Here is a 16,655-nt window from a genome sequence, read left to right on the forward strand (position 1 = left end):
ACTTGATCTTCAATTCACCCAAGTTTGGTCCTCAAATCTTCCCAAGAAAAGATCTTCAATCAATCAACTCAATCATCAAGGATTCATCAAATCATATCTCCAATTAGCCTTCATTCATACCATGACTAGATATTTCTTCAATTAAGCTCTACCATGTTTAGTCTTCAATCAAATCACCTAAATATGGTCTTGATATAATCTTGTCTTCAAGTTGTAATATGTTACCAAGAATAACTCCACCAAGATATTCAAGATATTTTCCTCCATGTTATAGACTTACTAAAAATAGTTCCACCAAGATCTTCAAGATGTTTTGCCTTGCAAGCTAAGTTTTCATGCCATGTCACCATGTTGTCCATGTCATAAATTATGCCTTGTCATCATGGTTGCCACGTCATCTTGCCTTCGTGTCAAATCATACCAGTTAAATAGTGCGGTTGCACTAACAATCTTGATCAATTGAGGCTTGAAAATGAGTGTAGTGGATTGCTAAACTCATCATAAAGGTGTTATTCTGTCAGGGATATTTGATTGGCAACCCAGCTACAGGGGAAGTAATCGATAAGAATGTTCGGGTTCCATATGCTCATAATATGGGGATCATTTCTGATGAGATTTACAAGGTGATGGATGCACTTCTCTTCCAGCGTTAAATCTGTTACCAGTATTAGAACATCATGAATCCACTTAACTTTGTTACTTTACTTTCAAATCTTTCCTCGAATGAATTATAATGAATGTAAGAAACATTTCTCTTTTCTCAGTCCACAACTCTATTTTGTTAAGGAGAGGATTATGAAAATCCTACCAAGGCTCAGTGTGCTAAGAAGCTTCAAGTTGTGGAAAAGGTAACAAAAATAAATTCAGTTGCATACATTACATATTGTTACATATGAGAGCTTGAAACTGTGACCTCTTGAGCATGCAGTACTTTGATGAAAAGGTAACAAACTGTGATCACATTTTGGAGCCAAAGTGTCCGCGAGCATCACCAAGACCAAAGAATTTGAGTGGAGAAAGGCGATTTCTCAAGGATGGGCACAACATGTTTACTGTGCCACACGATGTTCCTCCTCTCAAATGCAGAGTGAGGATGCTCTCCACATCCAAAAGGTATATAAATTAGAGATTGCCTGATATGTTTATCATTTCTGATATGCGTTGCTGAATTGTCATTCATGCAAAGCAGGGAACTGTCCCAGAATGGATCAGATGCAATGATAATTTGCATTATGCCAAAGATCTTCCGAGCAATGTAAAATACCAGTGCAAGCTCACAAGCCAAGGTTATCGAGCTTTTGTTTACAGGTTGAGCTAGACCTACTGACAAAACCGTGTTTTTCTTTGATGAATCTTCATACTGCATTCACTAACACCATATTTTGATTAATAAAAGTGGGGATCATGATCTGGTGGTACCACATATAGGAACTCAGACATGGATAAGATCTCTAAACTACTCCATCATCGATGACTGGAGATCTTGGTTCTTTGGTGAGCAAGTAGCAGGGTGGGTTTGCTGAACATCATCATGGGTAGTAATAATTTGTTGACTATGCACATGCTTTCTGTTGTGAAATGTAGGACTGGATATAGCAGTACCGCAGCAAAATAAATAAGAATAATGCTGAAAAATAAAGGACATGAAAGATATTACGTGGAAAAACCCCAAATAATTAGGGTAAAAACCACGGCAAGGATAGAAGAAATTCACTAAAGGGTCACTGTTTGTTACACGTAAAGTGAAATTACATGTAAATAAAAATTACAGGGTGTAAAGTGAAAAATCCTGCGATTTTCAATTTACATCATGCTCTGCTTTGGTTTGTCAGAATTGGAAATGCCTGCATTTACTGTTTGGTATGATGTAAGTTAAAGATATGGTTACTATGTAGTCGAAGGGGTGAGATTACCCCTTATTATTATTATTATTAATTTACTAATTAATAATAATTAATCAATTAATTAATTACTTAATTAATATTTTTCATAAAATAATTTAAACCTAAATGATTAATTTCATTAAATTTATTTTGGAAACTAATCAGTTGATTTAATGAATTACTGATTACATTTCAACAATACATAAATTATTTATTATTCATTATTAATTAATTAATACTTTATATATAATAAATAATTAATTAATTTTATTTTTATTGTTCATCCAAAAAAATTAAAAATATGACATTCAACATTTATAATAGACATCACCATAATGATACACAAAAAATACAAACATAAAGTCTTGTTTATCCAAAATATGGCATTCACCATTTATAATACACATCAACATAATGATACATACAAATGCAAACATGAAACCTTGTTCATCCAAAATACGGCATTCGACATTCATAGTACACATCAACATAATGATACACAAAAATACAAACATGAAGCCTTGTTCATCCAAAATACGACATTCAACATTCATAGTTCAAATATAACAGGACAATTGTCCATCCAACAACAAAAAACAAAAAAATAAAAATAAAAATAAACACGTAACAAAGACATCATCCCATGATACTTGTGCGATTAAAACAAAAACATAACATTGTCCAAAGACATCATCCCAAGTTAAGATAAAACAACATGATATGGTGTTATAACAACTCATGCTCGACGACCACCCCTTAATTGATCAATAAAATCATCCATCCAAAGGCAACGAAGTGACTGAGTCTTGTTCATAAACCCATTTTGCTAAAGGAAGATTTTTGAAGTAAATAGTCATATGCCCGTCCAAGATCATATTCAGTGTAGTGCTCACTTAAAGTCATAATCTCATCAAGCAATTGCTTACTAATAAATTGACTCTTGTCTCCCTCCAATGCATTTGCAATTTTTCCCTAATTGATGCTCAACATTTCGCATGATTTCTTCATCCACTTTAGCACTTTTTCCTCGTTTGTTACCATTTTTGGCTTTGGAGGTGGAGCTCGTCGGTGTGTTATTTGTAGGAGGTTGAGTTTGTCCAATGTCGCCAAAATCATCGAAGCCTTGACTTTGGTCATCAAGATTGATTATTGGCGCTCTTAGTGGTGGTTCCATTTGTGTGCCTAGGGCTTCTAGAACTTTTGAGCACCTGTTCTCACTAAAAGATCCTGCTGTCTTGATCATTTCCACATACAATTGCCATCTCTTCATAGTCCCGAATTGGCTTATTAATATAAATCTCTTCCCGGGTGGGCCTACAAAGATAAATACTGCAATCTCTAATTAAAGTCAATGCACAAATATTGAAAATATATTATAAAAATTCTAAGTCACTACTTACTTGTATATATATTTGGTATTCCTCCTCTCCCATGATTATTTTTCTCCACATCATCCCATGATATTACACCACTTAAATTCTTAATTTTCTTTATTATTAGCCATATTTTTCTTACATACCTAAGCCGATTGAAAACATGTGTGTCACTTACGGCTAAATTGAACCTTTTCACCCACAAAATTTCTAGCAATAGCATTTATAGCAACACTTTTAAATCCTTTGTCAGATTTAAGGCCAAGATTTGCTTGCTCAACCAAAGATGCCAACATGAAAGATGTCATGATAGCTGTCCCATCGGAAATTAGCTGATGTTTTTCCTTCCAATAGAGTCATGGCTTTCTTGTGTCAAGTTTTGAGACTCCATCCGAGATTACATAATTAGCATTGAGGTAATTAGTATCAAAAATTGATCTTATTCAATAATGGGCAAGGTATAACAAACTCATTTCAAAAATGTAAGGAAACATTGAATAAGATCACAAACGAAAACAACACATAAACAAGTTGCACCACATGATTTGTTTTGTATAATTAAACAACAAAATTTGGAAAGCATATAGCATTCCATAAGCCCAATGCTTAAAAACATAGGAAGTTAGATTTATCTATTAATCCACATATCATTCATAATTGTTTCTCAGATTGCACACCATTCCCTTGTTTCTTCACGAGCTTGGGCTTGTGCTCTCACCTCACGTACATTTGTGTTTGGTTCCCTCAATCTTCAATATTTGGTACATATATATCATTACCTCTTTGTAAAATGTAATTATGAAGTATGCAACACGCAATGACAATATCCACTTGTGTTTGAAATGGGAAAAATGGTCTAGATGTTAGAATTTTGAACCGATTTTTTAAGGCACCAAAGGCTCGTTCCAATCGAAGTGCGCAAAGAGGAATGCCTATAATTAAACAACTCCTTGCTATTTGATGGAGTTCGTGCACTAAACTCCTTGAGATGGTATCGGACACCACGAAATAGTGATATAAAACCGGGTCGGGTGGAGTATCCGGGCGCTCACTAGGTAGTATTTGCCTATGACAAAATAGCCACAATCTATTAATTACACAATTGTATTAGATTAACTATGTTAATTTTGAAATAATTTTATGATACCTTCCGGCACTACAAGCCCATCTTCTCTTTCCAAAGCATTCCGAAGGACAAGTGCATCATGTGCTGAACCTTCCCAACCGGCTAGTACATATGTAAACTTTAATTCAAAATTAATTGCAGCTAATACATTTTGACTAGGGTAAGGCTTTCTTCCACGGAAACGAGCTACAATATCGTGTGGAACAGATGCGTGAATATGTGTACCATCAAGTGCTCCAATGCAATCCTATTAATTAATGAAAAATTATTAACACCTTGCATCTATTAGTTAAAAAATTATTTAGAGTTAAATCTATATTTCTTACCTTAAAGTATGGCATAAACCTTGGATCTTGGGTGATGATTGGACTTGTGGCTATATTAGGTGGTTGGATTAATTCACCCCGAAGTTCTCCAATAGCATACAAAAAACATGATTGAAATATCGACTAACTGCTTCCCCCGATCTTAGAAAATTAACTCCAATGACCCTATTTCTCACATTATGACCAACTATGTGAAGAAACATAGCCACTTGCTCTTCCACACTTACATGTAAAGTATTGTATAGCAATCCTTTTGCTTTTAAAAGATCACACAATCCAAAAAATGATGCTCTTTTCATTCTCAACATAGATATACTAGCCTCATCGGAGCTATTTATTATTCTTGAAATATAATTTGCTCGTTGTGCATCTCTATTGTAATAAGGCTCCCATGGCAAACTAAGGTTTCTTCTCCTAAACCACATTAATGCAAAGATGGTGGCAAATAAAGTGGAAGAAATTGCGGCATATTCATCTTCAGACATTGACTCCATCTATAAGTCATATTGCAATAGTCAATAAGTAAGATAATTAAAATAATTACCAAAAAAATATAAGTATCACCATTCAAGGAAAGAATTAACATATCCAAGTATGACAAATCTCGATGAAAGAATAGTGGGATGATTTATGTGCAAAATAATACAAGATGATTTACGGTTAGCAAATAATTCCCACTAGTAAAATGCATAATAAAATGAAGTGCTTTTTTTGTGGGTTCCATTTGTGGGTCTGCTTTTTTTACAACATAGATATACAAGCCCATCTTCTCTGCTTTTTTTTCTATGTAACCTATTGGTGGGTCTGCACAAATAGCACACAACAACTATGTTTTAAAAAATATATATCTAATCATAACTCTTAAAAAATAAAATTCCAAGTAGCCTCCACTGACAGAATAGAAGCCATCACTACAAAGTTTAGTATATTTGGAGAGAAGGAAAATAAATAAACCTTGCAGAGAAGGAAAAATTACGGATCCGTTTCTATGCAGAGATTTTCAAAAGCTTATGGTACGCTAGATTTTTTATTGGATGCTTAGATTTGATAAACCAAATAAGTTAGTTGAACCCTCATATACCAGGGAAAAGGCATGAAATTTAATGCTTCATTAATAAAGATATTAACATATGAAAGGCCATAAATTTTGAATACCAGGAAAACAAATTCAGAGCAACGCCACTCGCTCACGCTTCAAATTTCCGCTTAGATTTGAATACAAACAAAACACCACCAAAAGATCAAAACAAATCCAAACCCATAAAAAAAATAAAAAATAAAAAAACCTCACTCGCCTCCGTTGCTCGCATTTGCTTCCACCATTGCCGATCTCAACTCGAAGAAGAACTCCGACCATTAATCACATCTCCATCGATCTCCGAGCCATCCGAAAGCCGTAACGAAAGAGAGAAAAAGAATCGGTGGGGAGGAGAAGTACTCTGTCGTCGATTGGCGGTGGATCCCAACTCCCGAGCACGTAGCAAGAAGAGAAGCACGGAGCGGTGAGGATCGGGTGGATGTCTCAGAAAAAGGGAAAAGTTGTTTTTGTTTTCTTGAAGGTAACTTTTAACGATTATTTTTGCGAGATTTTAACTTCATGACAAAAGTAGCTGTAAGTTGAAATCCTGCAATAGTACAATCAAGTGCAAAATATTTTACATGTAAAATGCTTTTCACAGGTAACCAAACAATGTTTTACATGTAACTCCACTTGCAATACAGCTAGTTGCAGCTACTTGCAGGTTACCAAACAGCCCCTAAGTGGGAAAATTTCAGAAGCTACAAACTCTCTCTAATAATAAGGAGAAAACCAGTATCCTCTCTTATACTAGGAGAATGACTAACTCTCAAACTATTTTTTCACACTTCTCACCCTTCTTCTCTCTCTCTCTAACTTCCTCACTCTCACTTGTTTGTCTTAACAAATGTCATGGGGGTTTATATAGCCCCTTCACCAAACAAAACTAAGGGCTAGGATCATTTTTGATCCAAGGGCTCATAATGATGGGGTAGGGTGGCACCCTACCCCCAAATAATAAAAATATTCCCCCACTAACTCTCTTCACCTACCACCAAGTCATGACAAAGAAGGAGAAATGACATCCTTGCCCTTCCATGTTGATGAAGAACATAATTGGCATAGGGCCAATCAACAATTGGTACGGGCCAATCAACAATTCTCCCACTTGAAGATTTGATTAAAAAACAATCAGATCTTCACACCATTCTTTCTACCTTGCCATTCAATGTTGCTTACGCCTCGCTGCACCACAAGAGGATCGACTTCAAAACGAACTGCACGCTGATTGCTTTTTGTCATGAAATCGCTAGGTTATCCTTGGTACTGAATCTTTTGCATGTCCATCGCATCTTCTTCTACTTTCTCACGAATGAAGTGGTATCGAACTCCCGATATGTTTGGTCTTTGAATGAAATGTCGATTCCTTGCAAGATGCAACGCACTCGTTATCACAATATAGAGTGATGTTCTCTTGTTTGTACCCGAGTTCTTCCAACACCATCTTCAACCACACTCGCTTCTTTGCTCGGCTCGTGTAGCTGCCAAATACCGCCTCGTCGCTGATGTAGCCACGATCGATCGCAGCTTTTGAAACCCAAACCACGCCTCCTTCGCTAGTGTGAACACATATCCAAGAGTGGATTTGCTTTTTATCAAAAATCACCGCGATAATCAGCGATCAACATATCCATCGACAAGAAAGTCTCGATCCCCCATAACATAATGCAACATCCGAGGTTCCCTTTATATATCCGAGAATCCTCTTAACAACATTCCAATGTTCTCGACTGTGATTCACCATATACCGACTTACCACTCCCACTCGCATGTGCAATGTCCGGGCTCTTGTATGGATCATGGCGAACATTAGGCTTCCCATCACGATGCATACGAGTACTCGAGACATCTCCATCCTCTCATCTTCACCGCTAGGGACACATACTTGAGGATAATTTGAAATTAACGAGAAGTGGGGTAGAAATTGGCTTACGCCTCGCATGTTGAAGCGTCAGCAAGATCTTCTTTAGATAAGTCTTCCCGAGAAAGCCAAATCTTCTTGTTATTTCTGCCTCGTGAATTTCAGATCCCTAGAATCTTGTTCGCCGGTCCCAAGTCCTTCATTTCAAACTCCCTAGCCAATTGTGCCTTCAACTCCTTGATACGATCTTTGTTGGGGCCTCGTTACCAACATGTCGTCAACATACAAAGAACAAGAAGACTGAAATCTTCTTCTTCAAACCTCTCGACATACGCACAAGGGTCTCAGATTGAATCATCTGTAACCAAGGCTCATGATGAAGGAATCAAATCTCTTGTACCAACATCTTGGCGCTCGCTTTAGACCGCATGCAGAGATTTGTTCAACCCGCAAAACCAAGTTCTCTTTACTTTTTTTCTTCAAATCCTTCCGGTTGGAGCATGTAAATTTCTTCTTCAAGATCTCCATGAAGAAAATGCGCTTTTGACATCTAATCGCTCAAGTCGCAAGTCTAATGTAGCACACATCGCCGAGACTACTCGTGACCGTAGTAAGTCGAACCACGGTGAAAAATATTTCGTTGAAGTCAATACCTTCCTTCCGAGCATATCCTTTTACCACCGGCCTAGCACGATAACGATCTACTTGATCATCACCGCTATGCGCTTGATCTCGTAGACCCATTTGTTGCCAATCGGGCTTTCGCCTTGTGGTAGTGACACCAGCTCCCATGTCCTATTTTTTTATGAAGAGCTTCAATTTCTTCTTCCATCACGCCATCCACCCGAGATGCATCCGAATCGTTCATGCTTCTTGAAGAGTTGATGGTTCTCCATCCCTCGCTAGAAGACAGTAAGCAATGTTACCCTCCATAATATAGTCAGAATGCCAACTTGGTGCCATTCTTGTACGAGTTGACCGACCCGAACTTCGGGACTTCGATTCACCGGCTCTTGTACCTCATGCTCCGCGTAGCTTCAGCTTCTTTTTCTACCTGTACAGTTGTAGTCTCTGTGCTTTCTTTTGAAGTGCTTTTACCATCTACTTGCTCTTGTTCTTTGTCTTCCATGAAGATAACATCCCTGCTGATTTCAACCTTGTGGGCAGTGGGATCCCACATGCGATACCCCTTAACACCATCAAAGATATCCTAGAAACATACATTTTCTGGATTTTGGATCCAGCTTTGTAGTTTCCTGGGTATTGTACATTACATACACATGACTTCCAAATATATGAAGGTTTGAATAATCAACCGGCTTACCAGTCCCACATCTCCATCGGTGTCTTCAACTCAATTGCAGCTGATGGAGCCCGATTCACCACATAACAAAGCGGGCTCGATCGCTTCCGCCTGAACTTCTTGTCTAAGCTTGCAGCTCCCATCATGGCTCTTGTTCTTTCCAACAGTAGTCCTGCTCATCCGCCTCGCCACTCCATTTTGTTGAGGAGTGTATGTCTGAGTGAATCGCCTTTTTAATGCCTTCTTGTTTACGTAATTCATCAAATTCTTTGCCATAGTATTCTCCTCCATTATCGGCCCCTCAAGCACTTGATCTTTTCTCCAGATTCAAGTTCCACCCGCGCTTTGTAGAATTTGAAGACTTGAAACACATCAGCCTTCCTCTTGATAGGGTACACCCAACATCTCCTGGAATAGTCATCAATAAATGATACAAAGTAATTTGCTCCTCCCAGAGATGTAACTGGTGCTTGCCACACATCAGAGTGTACCAATTCTAGAATTGCTTTGCTTCTAGAATTAGATGTGTTGAACTTCAGTCGATGCTGCTTGCTCACAATACAATGCTCACAAAAGGGTAATGTTACCTTTGTGAGACCATGAAGTAGATTCCTTTCTGCAAGAATCTTCATTCCTTGCTCTGACATGTGTCCAAGTTTTCTGTGCCATGTCATTGTGCATCTTTCACTTGGATCACTTGTAGCAACCTAAGCTTCCTTCTTGCAAAGTTTCTCCCATCATCATGTATAGATTAGCAGCTATTTTTTCCCCCTTCATACATACAAGCGCTCCTCGAATTACCTTCATGATCTTGTTCTGGACTTCAATTTTGCAACCAAGATCATCAAGTTGTCCTATAGACAACAAATTCTTCTTGAGGCCCTCCACATGTCGGACTTCTTTTATAGTCCGAATCGTGCCATCATACATCTTCGCTTGATGGTGCCAATGCCAACGATCTCCAAGGCTTGATCATTACAACAGAGCATGTATCCCCGTAGATAGGTTCATAGTGATGGAACCATTCTCTTCGGGAGGTCATATGAAAAGTGGTCGTGAATCAAGAAGCCATACATCGCCAAATCTTTTTACTTGATGTAGATATCGCTTCACACACCATGGCTACTCCATCATCCGAAGTGTTTGCAACATTTCCTCGAGGATTGGAATCCTTTTTATTTAGACTCCAACAATCTTTTTTTCAAGCTGACCTTTCTGCCACAGTGGTAACACTTGAAAGTCTTCTTACTCCTTGATTTTTGATCTACCATGATTGTAGCTCCCATCGGATCCACGCTCTGTTGATCTTCCTCTCGCCACCGCCAAGGCCTCCGCTTGTTGTGAACTTGCTAACTTGTCTTCCTTGTTCTTGCGGCGATCTCTTCCTCCGTAATCACAGACTGCAATGTTATCAAATACTAGACCGTCTCGTGGAGGCATTGTTTGTTAAGTTGATGACGAGTTGATCATATGAACTCGTAAACTTTGGAGTAGAATTTCCGCGACGCTCACTTGACTCTATCTGTATGTCCCAATGATGTGAGTTGGGAGAATAGAGTGTTCAGTGTGTTCATGTGCTCGTCATTGAAGTAGATTCCGCCATACGCAAAGTATAGAGTTTCCTCTTAAGGAAAAATCTTGTTGTGGAGTGATTTGGCCTCGTACAACTTAGTGAGGTGATCCCGCATCTCCTTTGCCGCCTTCTTCTCTCGCTATGCTTGATAGAACCCCCATCGCAAGCGCCGATGAAGATTGGCAATGATGCTCCCCGTCCCATCTCATTCCACTTATCATCTTTGACCTCAGCTGGCCTTTCGGTGATGGCCGCCAAACAGTTGTCCTTCCTCAGGATTGCCTTCATTTTCAGCTTCCACAAAGGAGAAATTACTCCCGCTGAATTTTTTTCAATATCATACTTTCTCGCCATCGCTTTCTATCACAAACTGCTTCAAAGGCAGTAACCAGTTCCTACAAAGGGTGAATAATAATCTAACTTATTTTCTGATGTGGAGGATCCACTATTAGTGGCAGCCACAGAGCATACGATAAGTAGATATATATACACACCCTAAGTCTGGCTCTGGTACCACTTGTTGTGAAATGTAGGACTGGATATAGCAGTACCGCAGCAAAATAAATAAGAATAATGCTGAAAAATAAAGGACACAAAGATATTACGTGGAAAACCCCTAAATAATTAGGGTAAAAACCACGGGCAAGGATAGAAGAAATTCACTAAGTGGGAAAATTTCAGAAGCTACAAACTCTCTCTAATAATAAGGAGAAAACCAGTATCCTCTCTTATACTAGGAGAATAGACTAACTCTCAAACTATTTTCTCACACTTCTCACCCTTCTTCTCTCTCTCTAACTTCCTCACTCTCACTTGTGTGTCTTAACAAATGTCATGGGGGGTTTATATAGCCCTTCACCAAACAAACTAAGTGGCTAGGATCATTTTGATCCAAGGGCTCACTAATGATGGGGGTAAGTGGCACCTACCCCCAAATAATAAAAATATTCCCCCACTAACTCTCTTCACCTACCACCAAGTCATGACAAAGAAGGAGAAATGACATCTTTGCCCTTCCATGTTGATGAAGAACATAATTGGCATGGGCCAATCAACAATTGGTATGAGCCAATCAACACTTTCTATATTTGCAGATTAATGTTATTGTTTGGATTCAATTTTCAGATACACAAGAACATATGCCAACAATCTTACATTTGCTACCGTAAAGGTATGTGCTACAAGGAAATTATCATCCATAAGAATTTTTTAGCACAAAATAAGGAAAAATAAAGAAGGATGCTAATGAGGAGGTAGTTGTATGTTTTCATTCTTATAGGGTGCTGGTCACACAGTTCCAGAGTACAAGCCAAGGGAAAGTCTAGCTATGATTAAGAGATGGCTTTCAAATCAACCACTCTAAGTTTTTATGGCATATTTTTTTATCAAATAAGATCCAATGATTGTGCTTGTTTCTCTATGTGGTTGTAATATGGGCATGAGTTCTCTAAACAATTTGTATTTGTAAATTCATTAAGACCTTTCAGAGAGATGGCTTTCTCTGTGTGGTTTTTTTTCTCTATAGCTCTACCTTAGAAAACCTTCAAAACCCTCTCCCAAACAAGCAGTAAAATTTTGTCTGACTTTTACATCTCACAAGCATGGGTCTGGAGAAAACTTTACCTCAAGAGAAACACTAAGTTAGTTGGTAGCTGAAGTTAAGATAAAAGTCAATATATTTAATGTCACAGGAGCCCTTGAGCCATGACAATTGTTGATGTATTATGAATTGATATCCAAATAATTATAAAAAGAAGGATCCTCCCTTTGCCATTCTTTCAGAATGCCATGGCTTCTTATCCTCTTCGTCCCCAACGACTGTGTCAGCTGCTACTACTCCTATGGCCTATGTTCGTCTCTGCTTCCATTGTTACTCATCTTCCTTGTTTTCATGGTCCACTTTCCTTCCACCTTGAGACTGGGTGAGCTGAAGTTGTCCCTGAAATTCATGAAAAACTTGATGATTTTAATCTATAAAAATGGCTTCATTTTGTAGGTATGTTGGTGTAGATGAAGTGCAGTTTTTTTATTACTTTCATTGAGTCTGAGGGAAATCTAGCTGAGGATCCTCTTCTTCTTTGGGCCACTGGTGGCCCTGGTTGCTCTTCTTTCTGCGCCCTCATCTTTCAAAATGGTAATGTCTTTCATAATTTCTTTATTTTTTTTCTTTCTTGTTGTTAAAATTGAAAGGAAAAAAGAAAAAAAAAAGTTTTTGTTTTGATGCCGGAGTTGATGTAGGACCTCTGAAGTTCAGGAGTGTTAAGTATAATGGTAGCTTGCCAACACTTGTGTATCATCCTTTTGCATTTGCATGTAAAAGGTATTTAGTTGCTTGATGCTCATCATGTTCTTTTGCATTTGTGTCAAATCTTTGAATAACAAGTAGTGAAAATCAAACTTGTGTTGTGATAACAGTGGCTGATTAATCACCCAAAATTCCTATCCAATCCTCTGTATGTTGGTGGTGATTCATATGCTGGCAAGGTTGTTCCATTCATCACTCAGCTGATATCACAAGGTACCGGCGTGCCGATCACCTTGTTTTTCTAGATAATGATCCAGATGAATAGCTGTCTTTAACAAAACTAGTTTTTCTATCTGATATAATAAGCCAACTAAAGACTGAAGAACCACCTTAAATCTGTGTCTTTTATTAGGTCTGTATAGTTAATTTTCATTTTTACTCTGGTGTTAAATCAAGATAAAAAGTAGTAACTCACCATTAAAAGTGTGACGTTTGATATGCATGTATTGAATCTGGTGCTCAGCCTCTTCTAAATCTAAAGGTAATATATATATATATATGGATGTTGATCATGATCATGGAGTATTGTTATGAAGGGCTAAACTCATTGTAAAGGTGTTATTTTTTATTTATTTTTATTTTATTTTTTTGAGGGAAGAGCTCAGGGAGCTAATTTTATTGACAGAGAAAAAAATTACAAAATGTTTAGCAGGTTACACAGCAAAAAAGCAAAAACAGTAAAACAAGAACCAACAAAACCAAAAACAATAGCTAGAACAAAGAAGAAAACTAAAAATAGAAACCAAAGTCAACAAAGGTCTTCATGATCCACCGCGGTAACTCGTGACTAGACAGAAACAGATTCAACGTGTGATTGTTGTTGCTGGCGCCGGTAAGAGCAATAGCAGGACCATTCCAACGACTAGGAATGAGGGCCAAAACAGGATTGCCTGTAATTTGGAGGAGATGAGAGACATCCAAGACATCAAGTGCAGATCGCCAGGAGACAGGGTTGCTAGTATCCAATAAGAGTTGGGCAAGGTCTTGATTGCAGTGAAGAATACGTCGTAAGTTCAGATGTCGATCAATGGAGGATCTAACAGCAATGCCCAAAGCTTTAATCCCAGCTTCAACGAAGGACGCGGCCTCAAACCAACAGCAGCCTGCGAGTGTAACAACGTGAGAATGATTTGAAATAAAAAATCCCAGCTTACCAGTCTTGTTGATCTCATTCCAATTGTGAGCATAAAAGAGAAAGGGGCCATCAGCTTGAGTGAAATTGTTGAGGACGAGGCGCGGCCCAAAAGAGAAGAATTAGCCTGCATAAATTCTTGAACATAGGCGACAACTCGGAGAGCAATGTTGGTAAAGTTAGGACTGATGTTGCTAAAAATGGCATCGCATCTAGCCTTCCAAAGGTACCAAATATTTGCTGCAATAACATAAATTGTATGAATGGAAAAATTATAGTCAGTGATCCAGAGGCCAGAGAAAACACTATCAGAAAAGGATATACTGATCTTAAGGATACGGTTCAGAGAGTTCCAGCTATGAATAGTATAACCACAATCCTTGAAGAGGTGCTCAATCGACTATGAATAAAGATTGCAGAAAACACAGAGATTTGGGACCCAGATTAATACTACTGAGAAAGTCAGTAGTATATATTCTGCCATGCAACAACAACCATATGAAATGTTTCACTAGGGGATCAGTATGGAGCTTCCAAAGCTTATTCCAACCAGTCCAAGACATATACAAATCAGCATTGTGATTAAGGTGATTATAAATAACAAAAGAAATTCTTAAATTGGATGAATGAGGATGCCAAACCCAAAAGTTGTTACTGCTAAGATCAAAAGGACAAAGATTAGGAATCAGAAGACTCAAGTAATTACCAAACATGGAGAGGAGCAAGTCATTGTTCCAACGACCATCCAAATAGAAGTCAGCAAGGCAAAACACATGGATATCAGTAGAGACATTAAGAAAAGTGGGCTTGTATGCAAGAGGGATATCAAATAACCAAGGGTCAAACAGGAATGAGGTTTTGGAGGGGTTGATAGTTTTAATCCAGAGGTTCAGTTTAAGGATGTCAGCTATCTTACAAATACCTCTGAAAATCCAAGAACATTTGGGAGGGATAGAATTGGACCAGAAATTAATATTTGCTTGGCAATCCATTTACTGGAGAATTCATCGATACGAATGCTCGGGTTCCATGTGCTCATAATATGGGCATCATTTCTGACGAGATTTACAAAGTCATGCACTTTTCTTCCAAGCGTTAGAACATCAAGAAGCCAATTAACTTTGTTACTGTATTTTCAATTATCAATGGTACACTAGTGTATGTTCTAACGAAAATTTTAAAATCTTTCTTGAAGTTAATTATAATGAAAGAAAGAAAAATTTCTTTTTTCTCAGTCCACAACTCTTTTTTGTGAAGGAGAGGATTATGAAAATCCTACCAAGGCTCTGTGTGCTAAGAAGCTTCAAGTTGCGGAAAAGGTGACAAGAAGCAATTCAGTTACATACATTACATATAGTAAGTTACATATGAGATCTTGAAACTGTGACCTCTTGAGCATGCAGTACTTTGATGAAATCAACATGGATCACATTTTGGAGCCAAAGTGTCCGCCAGCATCACCGAAACAAAAGAATTTGAGCGGAGAAAGGCGATCTCTCAAGGATGGGCACAACATGTTTACTGTGCCACCAGATGTTCCTCCTCTCAAATGCAGAGTGAGTTTCATCCTTCTTTCCAACCTTCATGTTTTAGAAGAACATACAACTTAATTATATGAGAACATACACTCTCTTGGTGTTATCTTAGTCATATGGTTACTATTTATCTGGCATTTGGGCAAACGACGATGTTGTGAGGGATGCTCTCCACATCCAAAAGGTATATAAATTAGAGATAGTCTGATACTTATATCATTTATGATATGCATTGCTGAATTATCATTCATACAAAGCAGAAAACTGTCCCAGAATGGATCAGATGCAATGATAATTTGCAGTATGCCTATGATCTTCCGAGCAATGTAAAATACCAGCACAAGCTCACAAGCCGAGGTTATCGAGCTCTTGTTTACAGGTTGAGCTAGACCTACTGACAAAATCATGTTCCATTTTGATGAATCTTCATACTGTAGTCACTAACACCATTTTTTGATAAATAAAAGTGGGGATCATGATCTGACGGCACCACATATAGGAACTCAGACATGGATAAGATCTCTAAACTGCTCCATCATCGATGATTGGAGATCTTGGTTCTCTGGTGGGCAAGTAACAGGGTGAGTTCACTGAGAAATAATAATTTATTGAAAATACACATGCTTTCTATATTTGCAGACTGATGTTGTTGTTTGAATTAAAATTTTAGATACACAAGAACATATGCTAATAATCTTACATTTGCTACTATATATAAAGGTATGAGCCATAAGGAAAATATCATCAATAAGATTTTTTAAGCACAAAAAGGAAGAAAAAAAAGATACTAATAAGGTGGTGGTTGTACGTATATATTCATTCATGTAGGGTGCTGGTCACACAGGTCCAGAGTACAAACCAAGGGAAAGTCTAGCTATGGTTAAGAGATGGCTTTCATATCAACCGCTCTAGGTTTTTATTTATGGTATGTGTTTTATCAATTAAGATCCACATGTAGTGTTTGTTTTTCTATATGTTGCAATATGAACATGAGTTCTCTAAATAATTTGTTTTTACAAGTGTTTTTCTTTTTATAATAATGTGATATGGTTCCTCACATCTATATTATTTATGTTTTAATTTATATCTCAATTATGTGTCAGGAGGAAATAGATCTTTTGACTTTTTCTATAAAATATAAATGTTTTAACCGTGTAGTT

At 37.7% G+C, this 16,655-nt stretch overlaps 2 protein-coding genes across 2 annotated transcripts; both read left to right on the forward strand.

Moving 5' to 3' along the window:
* The first annotated feature begins 382 nt into the window (after positions 1-382).
* LOC120279001 (putative serine carboxypeptidase-like 52) lies at positions 383-11,945 on the forward strand. The gene is made up of 7 exons (XM_039285819.1): positions 383-436; positions 522-648; positions 977-1,113; positions 1,190-1,308; positions 1,397-1,510; positions 11,649-11,694; positions 11,803-11,945. The coding sequence occupies exons 1-7, from the start codon at positions 383-385 to the stop codon at positions 11,884-11,886; spliced, it is 681 nt and encodes a 226-aa protein (XP_039141753.1). The 3' UTR covers positions 11,887-11,945.
* Positions 11,946-12,316: 371 nt separating this feature from the next.
* Positions 12,317-16,407, forward strand: LOC120279006 (serine carboxypeptidase-like 18). The gene is given in 13 exon segments (XM_039285832.1): positions 12,317-12,445; positions 12,520-12,556; positions 12,558-12,657; positions 12,762-12,850; positions 12,939-13,063; positions 14,243-14,325; positions 15,218-15,279; positions 15,364-15,516; positions 15,608-15,679; positions 15,756-15,874; positions 15,963-16,076; positions 16,166-16,211; positions 16,324-16,407. Coding segments are annotated over 13 exon segments (1,158 nt in total). The 5' UTR covers positions 12,317-12,371.
* Positions 16,408-16,655: the final 248 nt, after the last annotated feature.

Source organism: Dioscorea cayenensis, chromosome 2, assembly GCF_009730915.1.
Source record: "Dioscorea cayenensis subsp. rotundata cultivar TDr96_F1 chromosome 2, TDr96_F1_v2_PseudoChromosome.rev07_lg8_w22 25.fasta, whole genome shotgun sequence".
In the NCBI taxonomy this organism is placed as follows: domain Eukaryota; kingdom Viridiplantae; phylum Streptophyta; class Magnoliopsida; order Dioscoreales; family Dioscoreaceae; genus Dioscorea; species Dioscorea cayenensis.

Coding starts and splice junctions, on each gene's coding strand:
- LOC120279001 (XM_039285819.1), top strand. CDS start 383: ATGGTTGCCACGTCATCTTGCCTTCGTGTCAAATCATACCAGTTAAAT. Junction 1,309..1,396: donor TATCGAGCTTTTGTTTACAG/GTTGAGCTAGAC, acceptor GATTAATAAAAG/TGGGGATCATGATCTGGTGG. Junction 11,695..11,802: donor TTACATTTGCTACCGTAAAG/GTATGTGCTACA, acceptor TCATTCTTATAG/GGTGCTGGTCACACAGTTCC.